General features: G+C 46.8%; 1 protein-coding gene across 2 annotated transcripts in view; it reads left to right on the forward strand.

Annotated features, from left to right (window-relative positions):
- ed (hemicentin protein echinoid) overlaps nucleotides 1-18,621 on the forward strand; it is a 120,001-nt gene that overhangs the window by 86,200 nt on the left and 15,180 nt on the right. Inside the window, exon 1 of one of the 2 annotated variants that reach the window (XM_033482142.2) lies at nucleotides 1,745-2,632. The exons of the other annotated variant lie outside the window; for it this stretch is intronic. Coding sequence (XP_033338033.1) covers nucleotides 2,563-2,632 — 70 coding nt within the window. The 5' untranslated portion in view covers nucleotides 1,745-2,562. Of the gene's footprint in view, nucleotides 1-1,744; nucleotides 2,633-18,621 lie in introns of those variants that run through there. 2 annotated transcript variants of the gene reach the window in all.

Consider the following 18,621-nt stretch of genomic DNA (forward strand, 5'->3'; position numbering starts at 1 on the left):
AACGATTGTTAGCGATCCGTAATTGCGACCGGAACGATTACAGCTACAGTCGCGGTCGGTAATTACAGGGGGCGGGGGGGGGGGGATTCGAGTTGTAATCGAATTAACAATCCTCATTTCAATCCTCGTCATTAGCGCGACTATCGAATTACAGATTTTTGCCGAATGTAATCCGCGCGCGTCTCCGTCCAGTCCACGGCGAACAAATACGTACCGCGAAATTTCAGTCTTTTGTTTAACCGAACGAACAGCTTCCACGACTATCGAAAGCACGACGGATGTCCATGGAGAGATCGTTTCGATCGAGAAAATCATCGGGCGTGCGCACGCGCGCGCGCACGATTTTTGCCTCGTTATTAATGTTACCAGATTAATTTGCGGACACGCATCGAGTACACGCATCGTATTCCTCGCGGACTTTTAATTAATCAGTCAGTTATGTGCCCCGCGTAAACGGTAGTGGCCACTGGCTATTTAAATTGTAATTTCAGCGCGGAACAAAAACATATTCTCAAATTTCAATATGTTCGGAATATTTTGGGACCGGGCCGGAATAAAACGAACGAACAAAAAACCTGAATAATTCACGATATTAGTGGTCGACGTTCGAAGTGCATTGTCTCCAAAATGTATTGTGTTTTGCTTCGCCGAATATCGCTCTATACTAACAATTTGAATTTTTCAAGTATTTGATATTCTTATTCTTCTTATTATTATTCTATACTTATGTGTGATATATAAGTATTAATAATATTTCAAGGATTTTTCAATTTTACAAGTATTTGGTTAATATAATATAACATATAATATATATAATATAGCTTTTGATTATATATATATTAATGTTAAGAGAACGAACAAATATCAGCAATAAAATTGCTAACTTTATAAAACAAAGCCGCCCCTTTAATCCAACATTTTAACAGCGACACTTGCACCGTGTTCGACGAGTATATTCGTCGTCGGCCTGCAAAGAAGTCGCCACAACTAACCGGTTAAAAATCCCGCGATTCCATTCCCAACACTTCCGTTCGATCATCGAAACGCAGCAAACACAGTACGTATACATATAATACGAAAATCATTACCCGCTAAATAAAGTGTAAAGCGTCTCGGCGCGGCGGTTCGAGGATCCCCGAAAATGCGCATTTAATACTTTCCGGTGCGAGCAAACGCTGCATATTCGATCGATGCCCGGCGCAAGAGCAAATATTATGCAGCAGCAAATACCAATGAAAATTCTTACGGGCTCGAGAGAACCCACCACCGCCCCTCGGAGATCGAGGGTTAATTGCCCCCGATATAAGGTCGTAAAACTTGTGTCCCGGTTACCCGAAACATCGAAACAACAATAGGTTAAATCGATAATCCCTCGCGGGGTTATTCGAACTTGCTTTTCCCGTAGAAAAAAGACGACGTGCCCGCGGTCCCCGTCACGTATACGGCTCCCGCGGGGCGGAGGGGTGGTGGTTTAGCGCGTGGGTCGGGCTCGTGTGTCCACCATAATTATACACGACCTTTATTTCCATCGGTATCGCGCGGGGCTTTCGCAATTGCGTGCATGAACGCGAGCAAATATAAACACACGCGGCCGACCGCCGCGACGCGTTAAACACCCCGAAGCCTAGGGGCCGATTTCCCGACACCCGGTATAAGCCTCCGGCTCTCCGTTGCCGACGCCGGAGTGGGGACCGCGACGGAATGGGGAGAAGCCGACGGTGGGGGGTAGGAGCGAGCTACGCGACCCCAAGCTCAGTCGTCGCGCGACCCTCGTCGAGTGAGTTTTGTGTCAGTGTTCCCTCGAAGTTTTTTGGGCCCGGAGCCAGCTGCTCCGCCGTTTTGCAACACAGAGAGAGAGTGCATCGACCAGGCACCGGGTCACGGCGCCGCTGCGTCCTCCACGATCACGTAAAAAATCGTCCGTCAACGATTCGATCCGATCCGGTTCGCTTCGCCGAGGATAAAAAAACGATCGCCGAAGTGTCCGCCGGCGAAGAAGGTGTGCTGAGGATCCGAGAGGGGCGCGTGTTGCGCGCGTAACAGCCGCGCCGAACAAAGGACGGCTGCAACGTGGCGTTTCGAAACCGCGCGCGAAGCTTCCGCCCGTGACAACGCGCCATCGGAGAGAGAGAGAGAGAGAGAGGAGAGAGAGAGTTCTCTTTTGCCGTGGATCTTGTACCTGTATGGTTGTAACAGTGCGACCGGGATCGTCGTAGATCGTGCCAGTGCGAGGAGACATGGGACGCTCGATCCATCGGGCGGACCGCGGAACTCGCGACAGTGCCAGAAGATCGCGGTAATCGGCGTCGAATCGGCTCGTGGAAAAATCGCTTGGAAATCCATGAGGTTTGGTGGTAACGCGAGCGAGGTAACGAAGGGCGAGCCAAGGGATCCGCGAGTGTCAGTGTCGGAGATCCAGCGGACTTGCGACGAGGATGGCCGCGAGTCGCGAGCAGTAACGATCGACGGGATCGATCGGTGAAAGTCGCGCGCGCGCGCGATAGACCAGCGAGGCGATCCAAGGCGAATCGTTGTCCCGATCGGCTGACGATCGACGGTCCGATGGATAGGATCCGGATCGACAGGCCGGCCACGGCCATCGTCGCCGTTTTCATGCTGATTCTCAGCCCCGGTGAGTAGTCCGCAAACGGGGAGCCAAGTTCTCGGCCGCGTTTCCGCTCGAAAACGCGAACCTTGCCGCTCGGTTTCCGATTCCGCGTCTTCGCTTTTGTCTTCCGGAAACGCCATCGTCGTCGTCGCGCCCACCGATCCAACATCCTTGGATCCATGGATCGTCTCTCCGCCGGCTCACGCTCTGCCATCTTGATCTAGGGTTACAAACTCTTTTACGCACACGTTTCTCCGGAAAACGTCGTTCCGCGACGAAATCGCAGGCATTTTTTTTTAGCAAAGGCGATTGTCGAGTCGCGGACTTTGGGCAACATTTCGCGTATTTGTTTCGCGAGAAATGGGAAATTTATCTTGTCAGGACGGTCTTAACCCTTTGCACTCGATTGGTGACTCTGAGGCACCGCTAAAATTTGTTGTATCTCCTTTTAAGATAATTTTGATATCAACAAGGTTTAGATTTAGGAAATTGTTAAGGGTATAACTGTTGTGCGAGTGCTAAGAGTCAACTTCATATGCATAAAATGCATTTTGTCGTATAAAGTAGAAATACTATAACTTAGAAAAATGATTTTATATTTTCGGTTAAAATAGCTTCGAGTGCAAAGGGTTGAATTGTTTAACCCTCTCGGCGCTGTCTGAGCATTTATTCAAGAAGAATTTCCAAGTCGATGCGTTGAGATGTTGCAAAAATAATTTCGGTACTTTTTTTTGGCTAGAAAACGGAAATCGCTTTTGCAACAATAGAATTTTCGATAAGATTCGAGAAAACAATGTTCTGCGATATAATAATTCGTGACTGAGCGCGCTGAAAAATTAAAAAAGCCTCTTTTATTGAAAATACGCGGTCGCGTTTTATCGTCGGATTTCATCTACCGCGTAATAAACGCACGAAATCCGGGGAGGTCCGGTGATTTGTCGTTTCTAAACATCGGTTTGTTAACTGTGTTGCAGCGAACGTCACCGTCGACGCAGCCGAATTGAATTATTAACGGTACCTATTGAATTTCGCGAGCAGGCCAACGTTGATCTAAACGAAATAGGTCGAAAAGTTCCATTAACAAAATAAAGATTAGTATTGATTTGACTCTGCGGCCCCGCCGGACCGAAGCGTCGCCGCATTTGTCAATTTCGAATTTCGTCGGCTCCTTCGAAAGTCCCATTCAGTCCTCGCTGTAATAGATTCAGTCGTAATGGTAACAGACTCAGTCGTAGTAGTAGATTCTGCTGTAGTAGTAGATCCAGTCGTAGTAATAGATTCGGTCGTAAGTAGCAGAGATTTGGTAAATGGGTTAAGTCCCGATACCGGTTTAGTCAAACTCGGACCGGCTTAATGCCGAGTCGAAAGTTCGCGTTTCGTTTCTTTTTTCGAGACCCATCGAAAAGCCAAAAAGCGAACGACAACGGACTCCGAATCGCCGGAGGGGGTTTCCATTTCGTTCCACCGTGTATATCGGAACTGGTAACGGCGCAACTAACGGCAATTAAAATCCGGCGTAATTTCGATTGTTTTTGCGCGGAAACGTGTATTATTGTAACAAGAAACTGACCGGTGTCTGTTTTTCTTCCAAGTATAAACTTGCGTTTCGAATAGCGCGCGCGCGCGCGCCCGTTTAGCTTGGCGAGAGCTAATAATTGTTCGCGGGGTTTGTTGTTTCGCGTACAAAATATTCGATTACGGACTACGCCGTGCCGCGAAACAGACTGCATATAATTTTCGCCGAGCGTAAAAATAGTTGTACGGCGGCGAATTATCGGCCTTTTGGATCTCGTTGCGGCAGAAAATTTCGCGAGGCTCGCGCGGCTGCGAACGCGAAGTAGTTTACGAAGGATCTTCGCTTTTCATGAAAAGTGCAAATCCGCTGATAGTAGAGCGAGAGGGAGAGCGAGAGAGAGCGGATGAAGAGGAGTTTCATATTTAGATGAGTCCTTACGGATTGACTAGCCCCAGGGCCGGCCACGCTCCCCGCAATTTCTGGCATATAACTTCGGAACAATAGTAATTCATTCGCCGTGTTTTGATCAAATGCGGCATTAACGTTTCGTGCAGCTGCGGAGAGAGAGGGCCGGCATTGTGTCTATCCCCTCGGTCGTGCGCGAAAAATGTTCGCTATAATCGCGGTTTCGATTCGTATATACGCGCGAACTCGGCCCGGAACCGAAACGGACGATCTTCTACCCGCCGTAGGAACAAGCGAGCATCGATTCTCGGCCGTGCACAGACCACCTTCGAGCAACTGGAAAAATGCAGAAGCAATTTCCGTCGGCCATGTTTGCCGCGATACACGACGTTCGGCCGCGCATTGCTCGCGTTAACTTTTCAGCGACCCCAGCCGCTAACGACTATAGGCCGCGCGCGGCGCGTACGACGCGCGAGAAAAGGGTGCATTTATCGAGTCCACCCCGATTCGTTTAACCTGTTGGACCTGTTGACACGTTACGACTGACCCTTGTCACCCACGCGATAACATTTAACACGCATCCTCTTCGCCGTCTTACCGGAAGCGAACGAAAGCGGATTGATCGCTTGTCGTCGTCCCACCCCCTTTGGTATTTACGGTGACATCACACGACGAAAAAACTTGCGATTGGATCAGCGAAGCACCGTCTCGATTAACCTTCAATCGTCGAAGGTGACGTGCGTCGATTCGACGTCACGTCGCACCGCGAAACAAAACAGATTTGGAATCTGAATCGCTCGAACCTTGACCTTCGTCGGCAAGGAAAAAAGCTTTACAAAAGGTTAAACGAAATATCATCTCTGCGAACACAGTTTCGATTGTCGACGAATACCGAGTACAGTCCGTAAAATGGCGTCGATGATGTCTCGTTGGATCGGCGATGCACCGTCGATCTCGCGCGAAGATTTCTCGTCGATCTCGCGCAAAGATTTCTCGTCGATCTTGGCCCAAGGTTCTCCGAATTCGCGGTTCTTGCGGAAGATCTCCGTGTAAAGCGTTCGATAATCGATCTATTTCGAGCGAGAGCCGTTGAAAGGGACCGGGGGCTCCGTCGTGGAAAGGTAAAATGGCGCCCGGGAGCCGACTTCGGCGTGGAAGCCGCACGGAACTACTACCAACCTCGGCGAAAACAGTCGGAAAGTTCAAGATTAACGTTAAATTCGATCCGCAAACGGTGCTTCGGTCGAACAGTTTCGAGGGAGAGTAGCTGCGAAACGGTGTCGGCGACGTTCCTGGTTCGTAGTAGTAGTTTCTAGTTGGCGTCTGGTTGTCGCGGTTTAGCCGGGCCCCGCTCGGCCGACGTAGTCCTTTTAACAAACCCGTTCCAGGCCGCGGCGGGGCCCGAAGGCCTCCTTTCCCTTGGCCGACGCGCGGACCGTTCGCGATCTCTCGCCGATCGGTCGAGACTCGCCTGCGATATATCGCGTACTCGCCGAGAGCTCGGGCTCTCTCCGTACCGTCGCGTTTCGCCATTTTAGGCGGCCAGGCAACAGCTGTGCCGCTCCGTGAAAATCGGACCGGGCCGGACCGGTTTCCCCTACGATCGGCCATCTAAACGCTTCGACCTCTCTCTCTTCTCTTCTCTCTCTCTCTCTCTCTCTCTCGCTCTCTTTCTCTCTCGCTCTGCGAAGACGGATGAGTCCGGGATGAGGACGCTCGTTCAGGATTCCTTTAGCTGGCGAGTGGCTGCGAAGACCGGTCGATGTTCACGAGCTGCGGTTTCTCGCAGCTGAACCGCGACGCGCGTCGCTCGATTCCTCCTAAACGGCCGACAAACATCGTTATTACGCGAAAACTCGTTTTATCGACAGCCAAAGAAACGCGACTTATTTGTCAGGCTGCTCGGAAAGCTCGTTTCGAATCTTTCTAGAACGAACGCAACGAGACCTACTCTACGAATTCAGACATATGACCTTTCCGAGCAGCCTAATAATAGGGATCAAATAATGCCTAATTTCGGGATCGAAACGACGCGCTTTGGATGCAGATTTTGGGGGACAAAGCAATTATGCGAAATGAACGAAGATTCTTTTGTTATTCGAAAGAATGCCTCGGAAGAATTTATTTCGTTTCGCGGTCCCGGAATTTTCGTATCGAAAGATCGCGTCGGTTTGCAACCGCCTCTCTGTTTGTTCGAAAACAATTGGCACGTGTTTTTCCAGTTGCGAAACGATTTTCTTCCTCCCGCTGGCCGCGATTTTCAAACAGAATCGACCAGCAGCGACGCGACGGCGACCGCAAACGATCCGTGAAACGTCGTTCACGCGAGCGCATTTTTATTTAACGAGTCGCGTTGAAAATTTCAATGTCTTCCAGCGGATTCGATTTTACCCGAGTTTGAATTATTTCGCGGGGCCAGACTGATATCAGAGTATAATTAGAGTTCGCCGCCGCGGTGTGTGTAATATTTAGAAAATATTAATGGAGGGTACCGCCGCGCAGCTCTTTCGGCCCCGCGGGCTCTCTCCGCGAGCTGGATTGATATCGGTGTTTGCCCGTTGGTTCGGCTATAAATATTTGCCGATAGCATTTCCGTGTAGAAGCTGCGCGAATTAGAGCCGCGGAAGCAGCGATATAGGGTGAGCAGAGCGTGGTCGCGTAAAATTAGAGAGGTCGCGCTCGCGCGTGTGTCGAAAAATCGAAACCAGCGTCGAGGAAAATAGGAATTGCGAGCGTGTACTATTAATAGTGTGGACACCCTAAAAGTTGCCGTTGCATACATATATATGTATAGAAATATATATACATAGATAGAGAGGGCCGTTTAAATAATCAAACGGCCGATTGGAAATCGATAGGGGCTGTTTTCGTGGATCGTTTCGCGGAAGCTGTCGGCGTCGGAGAAAAATTGGTTTCACCGATCAAAAGCGCACGCGGAACGGAAAACCAGCGATTTCTCTTTCCGCAGCGCGCGTCCGCCCGGTCGATTTCTTACCGAGTGTGTCACCCGGTTTATATTAGGACCGGCCCGCAATTTTCGTTTTTACGCGAGCGAACGGGTTGCGAGCGGTGTTCGCTCGATTCCGGAATCGTCGTTGCCGCCAGTTGCGTTGGAGAAAAACTGAAAAAGATAATCGTCACGGTACATTAGGCGCGAAGTTAACAGTTATCGAGATATTCGAAAAATAATGCGGCATTTACTCTCTCTCTCTTTCTCTCTTTTTCTCTCTCTTTTTTCTCTGTCCCGCCCGTGTCGCCCCCGCCGCACGAGCGCATCCAATCACGCGGTCGCGTTCGTGTCGCCGCGTCGCGTCGCTGAAAATCCCGGCGAGCGAAAACGGGTTCGTAACTTTGTTCCGAAATTATGAGTGCGGGGCACCGCTTCGAATTTCCGCGACTTGTTTCGCGGTAATTACACGAATCGGTCGGTCGATTAGATTCCTTCGATTATTATTCCGGAAAAAACATCGGCCAATTTTCGGGACAGATATATATATATATATATATATATATATATATATATATATATATGTATACGTATTATATCGCGTCGAAAATTTTCGCGATAAAAGGCAGCGTTCGGGTTTGGATTTTCCGGCGGAAAATTTCCGCGGGATATATATGTATTCAGAGGGAATTTTACATTAACGGGGGGAGGCTCCCGTTTGCTCGAAGTGAAACACAAGCTTCCTTTAAACTTTCAACGACACCCAACGATGAATTCTGAAACCATCGCGTATGCCATAAATGCATAAAATCGACGGCTGCACGAAGGCTGCTGCTGCTGCTCTGCGCAAGAACTTCCATCGAATATTGTGTATTTAGCCGGCGATTAATAAGACGAAAGATTCTGCTGCAATTTACGCGAGACGCGGCCCATGCACCACTGTTGTTTCGCGTACGTTTCTTTCGAGAACAATCGTCGATATTCAACAACGATTTATAGGATACGCAGAATTGGGGGTTGAAAGCGCGGTAAACGTTCGCTGCCTAGAAGACGGCATTTAATTGGCAATTAATAAATATTAGTATGCGAATTCAAATCTTGCTGAGATTTACGCTAAAAAGTAGTCCACGAGCGACTCTTTAACACGGATTTTTTCCGAAACGAGTCATCGATATCAAAGCGGTGCAATCAACCCCCGAGGGTGGATTTATTTATTTCCTTGATTTACGGGAAAATCCATTAGAGTATAAAATACAATAGTATAATAAAAATAATAAATAGAAATAATAGTATATAAAAATAATAGTGAATAAAAATAATATAAAGTATAAAGTATAAATCACTTTAAATTAAAGTATGCAGACATAGTAAGTACTAGTTTAACAGGAGAGTATAAAATAACGATTGATAAGAAATCGCAAAGGTATATGATATAATGATTGCTCAGTAGACTGATAGGACTGTCTAAATAGATCAACGCCTCTGTGGAAACCATGAAAGGTGCTGCGTTATCGCTCAATATTTAAACAAAATATTCCGATACCTTAAAGCAACAGCAGGCGTATCTATAAAAGAAAATTTGTCTAAAATATTGGCTCAACATTATTATTAGCCTATTATGAGATCCACGTAATTATCCTATCGGCTTACATTATCAGCTCATTGTACTACATTATTAGCCCACCCCAAGCGAAATCTTTCAAATAGAAATTGTCCAAGTCAATGTATAAGAAATATAAGTTAAACGATAACGTCGTTCCTCCGTTAACGGTCGCAGCAAGTCGAAAGTAACGCAACGACGTCCTCAAATTCTTCCGATGCCCTCGCACAGTCTTCCATTCGACGTATCAACTTTCGTCGTAAACGCATAAAATCCGGTGTCCAGTCCCGACATTTCCCTCCGCACGCTCTAAAAGCGGCAAGGCCGGTAAACTTTGGAACCGGTTGACGATCGCGGCAGGAGGTAAAATAGGCCGCGCGTCGAACGCGAACACACGAGAAGAAAGTCGACGCGAGAAACGGCGCGAAAACTGGGGAACTGTGAAGAAAAAAACCAAAAAAAAGAGAAGAAAGAAAGAAAAATGGAACGATCCCGTCGTGTTTCCCTCGTGGAACGCTGATCCATCGTCAAAGATACCGGGACGGCCCATTCAGCTGAAATTTCGCTCGATTCCGGCGCGGTTGATTTCTGTGCCGACGGTTAGGCGAATCAGGGGGTGGTAACACGGGTCTCTATCCCCTAAAATCGACGGCTTGCGCGACCCGGGCTCTCTCCCGCACAGCCTTGAATGGAACCCTGGTCCAGGGATCTATCTCGCGGTGGCGTCATTGGTGTTTCGGAATCCGGCGAGGACCATAGCTCACCGTTAATGGCCGCGCTCTAGGGGTTGTCTATTAACGCGGAAGGGTGAAACAGAAGCGGAGCGCAGGCGGGACGCCTCGTAAATTCGCAGGGAATGCGGGAATTCGCCTGGCCTCGGTGTGTGTGTGTGTAGTGTTCGGCCTCTCTCGTTCGGGAAATATCGAACGACGGCACGGCAAGCCAAGCCAAAGCCGAGCCGAGCCGAGCCGGAGAGGCCACTGCTATAGCAAACCATGCCACGGCACGCCGTCACGGCGTTTAGGTCTCTCTCTCGTGACGTAGGCTCCTGCCACAGGTGTCTCCTCGCGGAACGACGCGTTAAACGCTCGGCCAGAGAGAGATAGAGAGAGAGAGAGACGAGTCGCTTCTTCCGCCTATAGTCCGCGTCGTTGCATCGAATTTCCTCCGTCAAAAACGCCGCTCGAGAGCACAGTATAGTACGCTCTATTGCGCGTACTATACTTGATACTGCACGTATCAACGGAACGAGTTTATTGCGAGAAGCCTTCGCGGAATCGGCCGGCTAGAGCGACACGTGTGCGGAACTACAACGGGCGTCGCTTCGATTATTAAAGCGGAACGCGAGACCGACGGTTCCACGGGATTGTCCTGGTGGTGGCCCCCTTGTAAAACGGGCGGTCGTTTTTGCGCGAAACGTTTTTCGGTGTTTCACGCGCGTATGAAAAGTTACTGCGCTTCTAATTGGCCATATACAATCGCGGCCGCTGGTAAAGTCTCTCGTTGCTTACGCCACTGGCATGTGTTGCAATGCGTTATACGCGCGAGCCGACGCCGTATAACTTCGGCTACCGGCGATCTATTGAAAAACGGTTTAACCCTTTCGCTACGGCAGCTCCATCCGCCGAAGTATACCGTCACTGAACGGAAACTCGCTCTAAAAATATGCACGGTGCGCGTGTTTTCTGTAGATATGTTGTTCCAATGTCTTAGATAATAACTATGCTGAATAAAACAATCGTTGCTCTAATGTGACAAGTATATTTACATTTTCCATTTAAAAAGACTTACAAAATTATAGGTTATATGATTACAAAGCCTAACGATTAAGTGTTTAATGTGATTAATAACGAGACGAAAATAATTAAAATATAATAATATGTAAACACTAATAATATAATTCTGTGTGATATATTTGAATGCAAGGATCTACAGTAATGTCTCCCTTACTCACGCTCAGATTGCGCACAAAAATGGACAATTTGGGAAGAGGAGACACGATTACTCGAGTCTTGTAGCTCGTTTTTATAATCGTTGACAATTCGTTACTATAAAAAAAAACCCGTAAAGCTCGAATAATCGCATCTCCTCTTCCCAAATTGTCTATTTCTGTGGACAATCTGAGCGTCAGTAAGGGAGACATTACCGTATACAAAGGCCAACATCGCAATCTTTGCACTCGTACCGCGAATCCGTTCTTTTATCATTTTTGCTACAAATTACACATCTGCGTCTTCTGTATACACTTCATTTCGATGCCGCATATATGCGGCGCTCGGCGCGAAAGGGTTAAACAAAGGCCTCGGTGCCTGAAATCGGCGCGCGTTCGAGCGACGGAAACGGGGTTCTCGTCGCAACGATTTTTTTCTTTTTATTAATCGTCGGATTCACGCTCGATCGGACCGCGTTCCGCCATTTTCGCCGCGTTGGTCAAGGTTGCATAAACACCCCTCGGTCGCGCTAATCCTCCCGGGTGCCGCCCTCGCGAGTTTCCCCGATTTCGAACTGCAGCGGTGTACGACGGCGGCGGATTAAAATCGTCTAAACTCTCGTATACTTATCGCGAGCATTAGACCAAGTTTAGTTCCGCAGCGGCAGTCTGCGAGAGCTGGTCCCACGGAACAATGCCGAGCAGAGGCAACACATCCTAGGGGCCGCGGCGTTTGCCCGTATCTGTTCCCCGCGTTACCTGTTCCCGAGCAAACACACTTTTCTCGGAGTTTTCTCAAGCAATTACGCGGTCTGGGTTCGCGCAACAGTACCACGATTCCATTTCGGGCCACCGGGTTCCCTGCACCTTTGACCTCCGACGCAAGCGCCACGTCGCGAATGCCATCCGAAAGCGTTGGAAAGTCCCGTTTCGTAAGCGATCTTGAAGATCGAAGGGAAAAAACTGGGCAGTTGATCGAGCATTTGGCCGAGAACGCGGCCATGATTTTTTCTCATTCGTATTAAACCCTTTGCACTCTCGAGCGGCGACTCTGAGACGCCACTAAAAATTGGTATACTATTTTTCAAAATCATTCTAAAAGCATCAGACTCGTTTATATTTAAAAAATACTAATTAAATTGCATTGTACTTGCCAATAGGCTCAATTTCGTATGCATAAATCGCAATAAATTATACAAAATAGAAGTAGATCAGGAATCATGTTTTGTATTTCGAATTCAAGTAGCTTCGACTGCAAAGGGTTAATTATTAACCAGTCGCACTCGCGCTGCGACTCTGAGGCGACACTAAAAATTGGTATACTATTTTTCAAAATCATTCTAAGAGCATCAGACTCGTTTATATTTAAAAAATACTATTAAAATTGCATTGTACTTGTCAATAGGCTCAATTTCGTATGCATAAATCGCAATAAATTATACAAAATAGAAGTAGATCAGGAATCATGTTTTGTATTTCGAATTCAAGTAGCTTCGACTGCAAAGGGTTAATTATTAACCAGTCGCACTCGAGCTGCGACTCTGAGGCGACACTAAAAATTGGTATACTATTTTTCAAAATCATTCTAAGAGCATCAGACTCGTTTATATTTGAGAAAAGCTATTAAGATTGCATTGTACTTGCCAATAGACTCAATTTCATATTTGCATAAATCACAATAAATTATATAAAATAGAAATACCGTAAATCAGGAATCATGTTTCGCATTTCGAATTCAAATAGCTTCGACTGCAAAGGATTAATTATTAACCAGTCGCAGTCGAGCTGCGACTCGAAGGCACCGGTAAAAATTGTCGCGTCGCGTTTCAAAATAATTTTAACATTCTCCGATTCGTTCGAGTCACAAAACACGATTTCGTATGTACAAAATTCACTACATAAGATGTAAATAATGTAAGTCGGAAGAAATACGCCAGATCTCGAGCTAAAATGACACCGACTTCACGGGATTCTAAAGAAGCCCGCTCCTCCGCAAAGTCACTGAAATATAAAACCATCGTCGTTCCTTTAATTGAACTAATCGCCGATGTGTGAACGAGCGTATGTATTAACTATGCATGTATGAATTGTATAAAATTTCATTTTGCGGCGTGACTCTTTAATGACCCACGCCACAATTAAAAAGTTCGTTAAAAATTTGTTCGTTTCGTCCGTTGAATGCTCGTTCACGTATACGTGACAGTTACGTTCGATAATTGTATTGTTATTCGTAAGTGTTTATCGAATGAATTTCGTTACTTATTTTCGGTTGAGCCGTTCACGTATAAATAAAGCGGAATTTGTTGCGCCGAAAATACTATTTAATTTAACTCAACTGGACAGTTACGTGCAAGCTGAGAAAGAGGATTAATTATTTTGAAATTTTGATCATTGACTTATGGACGCTCTAATAATATACTGTATATACATATAGTGTTGTATGGTATTATGGTATTTCCGGTAAATGAGGGGTTTCCGAGACGATTCGAAGAAACTTTTTTCTTTACAAGAATTTTCTCCGACGCATCGTTAACGAATTATTAACGAAAAACACTGACCAATGAGGGGCGAGCTCGCTTGGCGCTAGGCGGCCGAGCCAATCTGCGGAACCGGGCTTCGTGCGTTCGTTGGCTCGGCCGCCGCGCGTCAGTCGAGCTCTTGTCTTTCATTGGTCATTGTTTTTTCGTTAATAACTCGTTAACGATGCCTCGGAGAAAAATATTGTAAAGGAAAAAGTTGCTTCGAATGACCTCAGGAATCTGTAATTTCCCGGAAGTACCATAATTTTGCGACACATCTTGTATATACCAATAAAATAAAATATAATATGACAGCTCTTGACGAGTCAGTCGCGTGTAAGTCTGCAGTGGCACGTGAGATGAATGAGACGACCCCAACTCGTCATTGTATGTCAAGGGGTTAATAATAACATTGTGTATCATCATCATTGTGTAGCTGCGAGAAAAACGCCGCGAGTCAAAATACCGATCACTAATCCTTCGTACGCGTCGTCATCCTACTACGTCATTTTCTTCAGTCTGTGGAATTTGTTTCCACGGATGTTTTTTTTGCGGCTACCACGTAAATCCTATTTACCACGATTCAGTTGACGCGCGGTAACTGAAATAGCTCGCAACTGTCACTCGCGGTGTTTTTCCCTATAGCCGCGGATACGTAAGGTCGTTGCAGAAATACCACAACATTCGGCAAAAAACATTTTTTATCGTTTTTGGGTGCTGCGTCTGGTAGCGTATAGCGTCTCTCTCTCTCTCTCTCTCTCTCTCTCTCTCCCAGCAGACTCGTTAGCAAAACACAGAGGGCTAGTGGGAAAGGCGAAGCGTAGTTTCTTGCGACGGCACGCGAGCGCAAGAAAGCGGTATCGAAAAGTAAACAAGGTGGCAAGGGTGTTCGGCAGGGTGCTGCGGGGGCGAACGGGAGGGCAGAGCGTAAACTCCGATGGGTCGATGCATGGTGGTCAGGGGTCGGTCGGGGGCATGGCAGAGGGATAGCAGAGGAACGAGCGGATGGATTTATAGAGAGACAAGCGGACGTAAATATAGACTCGTGCATAGGTATGGTGTGTGCAGGGGCGAGAGGGGGGCCGGGGGGTCGAGAGCACGTAAGGTGAGACACAAAGGAGAGGGACGATGAAAGGAGAAGGCGAGCCAGGTTGGAAGGAGAACAACGATCCCTTGAAGTCGAGTGCCGATGCAGAGTGGGGGCCCTGGGTGCAGGAGAGGCAGAGGGGACGGGGAGACAGAAGGAGAGGTCTCGCGATATCGGCGTTCGAGAAGTCAAACCGGTGGCTTTACCGTTATACGACCCAATGACGAGACGTCGCGTCGTCGTCGTCGTCGTCGTCGTCGTCGTTGCCATCGTCTCCGTCGATCGTTTCCACCACAATGCGAGAATCTGTTGAAGCAGTTCACCTCTCCCGGGAAAGAGTCTCCGAGGACCCACCTGGCCATCGGGTGTCGTCGATCGTCGCCTACGTCCCGCGTTCGAAATATTTAATCGCAATCGTCGTTGGTCGGCTGACCCGAACGAGTCGACCCTCTGAAGCTTCGAAGACGTCCCATAAGGTTATGCCAACTGCGGCAGAAATTTTCATCGTTCGTAGTAAGACAGTGTACTTGCAATTAATGAAATAGGTAGATAAACTTTGATCTTGTTGAGATTTACGTGATAGGTGGTCCACGAGTCACTCTTTAACACGGATTTTTTTTGCAAAACCCAACGTCGATGTCAAAAGGGTGCAAGCAACCCTCAAAGTGGAGGACCGAAACCGTGGTAAAAATTCGTCGTTTTTCGTACGTAGAATACGATATTTAGTTGTCGATTAATAAAATAAGTAGACGAACTCCGATCTTGTTGAGATTTACGTGATAGGTGGTCCACGAGTTACTCTTTAATATGAATTTTTTCCGAAACCAAATGTCGATGTCAAAAGGGTGCAACTAACCCTCAAAGTAGAAGATCGAAACCGCGGTGAAAATTCGTTGTTTTCCGCATATAGAATACGATATTTAGTCGTCGATTAATAAAATAAGTAGACGAACTCCGATCTTCTTGAGATTGACGTGATAGGTGGTCTACGAGTCATTACTTAACACGAATTTTTTCCAAAACCCAACGTCGATGTCAAAAGGGTGCAACTAACCCTCAAAGTAGAAGATCGAAACCGTGGTAAAAATTCGTTGTTTTCCGCACGTAGAATACGATGTTTAGTCGTCGATTAATAAAATAAGTACACGAACTCCGACCTCGTTAATATTCATCAGAAAAGTGGTCCACAAGTGTCTCTTTAATACGAATATTTTCCGAAACCAAACATCGATTTCAAAAGGGTGCAATAAACTGCCAAAGCGAGAGGTCGAAACCGCGCGGTAAAAGATCATCGTTCTCTGCACATAAAATACAGTATTTAGTTGTCGATCAATAAAATAAATATAGGAACTCCGATTTTGCTGAAATTTACGCGGAAGGTGGTCCACGAGCGACCGTTCAACACCAATTTCAACCAAAGCCAATCGCCAATATCGAAAGGGTTGCGACCAACCCCCAAAGCGAGAGGTCAAAATCGCGGTAAAAATTCGTCGTTCTCCACGTGTAGACGATGGTATTTATCGTTGACAGTTTCAAGCACGGCCGCGAGAATCGTTGTAGTATCGCTTCTCTTCTAGGAACGGGTCCCCGGGGACCCAGCTGGCGGCCGGGTGCCACCGATGATCGCGTACCCGTAGGCACACTAGGTTCTTTGTGCGTCGCGTTCGTCCCGCATTTGAAATATTTAAACGCCAGCCGTCGTCGGTCAGATGACCCGAATGCATCGCGCTCCGGTTTCGTTATCTCCGGGCGTCCGCTTCATCGGCAGCTCGTACAGGTCGTCAGAGATAACGGCAATTGGAGCGCAAACGGAACACAACGAAACTCTCTCGATAATCGATGTTACCGATGTCGCTTCCGATTTCGGCCGGGTCATGCTCACCCCGCCGGATATTCTGCGGAATTGTAAGGAGACGCCGTCCAATGGCACCCTTTGGACCCGGCTGGGGCTCAGCACTGGCCGTCTTTGTTCCCTTTGGCTCCTGGAAGTCGTCTGTCTTAAGGTCCTCGCCGCAGATCTCAACGGGTGTATTCTAATGCGAAGCGCGTCCTTCATTAACTCCTTTCGAGACTCCGATGAAACTGTAAGCACACGATTTTGCACATTTGCTAGGTTTATTCGCACATGTTTCGGGAACGTTCACAAATTTTTACGGATCTTTTTTACTCGAGATATTTCTTCAGCACGATGCACAAATGCGTTCGCCGATTCCATCTTCATGTTCTCTGCGAGGTAATAATTTTTTAGAGATGCGACCGAGAGTGATTTGAATTTTTTTGTTGAGATGTTAGCGAACGTTGCAGATGGTTGAAATAATTCTGAAACGATTGAAAGATGATGTTTCTTCTTCAGGAAAATTTACACAATGCGAAGTAGATCGGTTAACGAAATTACAGCGAAATTGCGATTATCGGGTCGATAAAAAAATGCGTCGATATATTTCCCGCGCCATTTCGATGGCTCCGATCGTCTGAGCTTTCTATCTTTCCGGTTGTCTACCCTTTCGAACCGTCCAACGCACATCCGCGAGCCTGGATATCATCTCATGCGTTTTCGCGCGCGATATTTTTCAGCGACGACGTCGACCGATCTCTTCGTTGTCGTCCGAAGAAAAAGCGATTTATTCTTCTGAAAGACGGCACTGATTATCGAAATTGATGCGCACCGCGCGAGTCAAAAACAGCTCGGACAGCTGTTACGACCATCGCGGGGTCCGGCACCTCCTCTGTTCTCCTGTTTCGAGAAACCCCGTTCACGCTCGGCACAACATATTTTCCGAATAAATATTGCCCATCCACGTGCGAAGTCCTGCGCATAAAAATAAACAATCGCAAAACTGTTTGCGACGATCGATAGTTCACCGAGATATATTTGATCGAACATCTGTTCCGTTCCCTCGCGAATGTGATCTTCGATACGCGCGATTCGAGCAACAAAGAAATATTTTGCCGAGCATCAAAACTGCATAAAAAAAAACGGGAATGCTCGGCCAATTGTTCTTTCGCGATGCGGCATCGGGGGGCGCGACATCTCGTTGCATTATTCGAAGGGGATGAAACTTCGCGAGAAAAAGAAATTCTTCGAATACTTTACGATTCGCGATTTTGCTCTACTTTCACCGCGCGAAATGTTTACAGTCGGTTAGCGTGAATTTATCTCGCGAATATTTATTAATTTTTAAGCATTAATATTGCAATTAATCGGTGAATATGTATTAAGTTGTGTATTAAGTCCGTTCGCATTTTCCTGTAAGGAAGTATAGCACCGTGCAGTCGTCGACGCGAACGGACTTGTTATACAATTTCGTTCTAATCTATCCTATCTTAAAGTAGGCACTTCCAGCTTTCATTTAAGCTTAGTTGCACAAAAATAGCTCCATGGGAACGCAGCTTAAAATCCATTCGAACTTCTCCTTTTAGATCTCGTAAGCCCCATGACGCCGAAGCTGGATTCCCTTTAATTTTTCAAAATTATCTCGTCATTGTATTAAAATCTAATCTACCCTATCTCAAAATAGATACTTCCATCTTTCATTTAAGCCTAGTTGCACAAAAATATCTCCACGGGAACGCAGTTTAAAATCCATCCGAACTTCTCTTTTTAAATCTCTTAAACCTCATAACGTCGAAGCTCGATTCCTTCTAATTTTTCAAAATGTCCCTGTACCCTGTCTCAAAGTAGACACTTCCAGCTTTCACTTAAACTAAATTACACAAAAATAGCTCCACGGGAACGCAGTTTAAAATCCATCCAAACTTCTCCTTTTAAATCTCGTAAACCCGGTGACGTCGAAGCTCGATTCCCTTTAATTTTTCAAAATGATCACGTCAATCTATTTCAATATAACCTACCCTGTCTTAAAGTAGACACTTCCAGCTTTCATTTAAGCTAAGTTTCATGGAAATATCCCCGCGAGAAGGTATTGCAAAATTCATCCGAACTATCGCCTTCGAATGGGTGTCGTTTCCCTTATTTCGCTTATCACAACGTATTTATTCCAAAACATTA

This window comes from Megalopta genalis, chromosome 2 (genome assembly GCF_051020955.1).
Source record: "Megalopta genalis isolate 19385.01 chromosome 2, iyMegGena1_principal, whole genome shotgun sequence".
Classification (NCBI taxonomy): domain Eukaryota; kingdom Metazoa; phylum Arthropoda; class Insecta; order Hymenoptera; family Halictidae; genus Megalopta; species Megalopta genalis.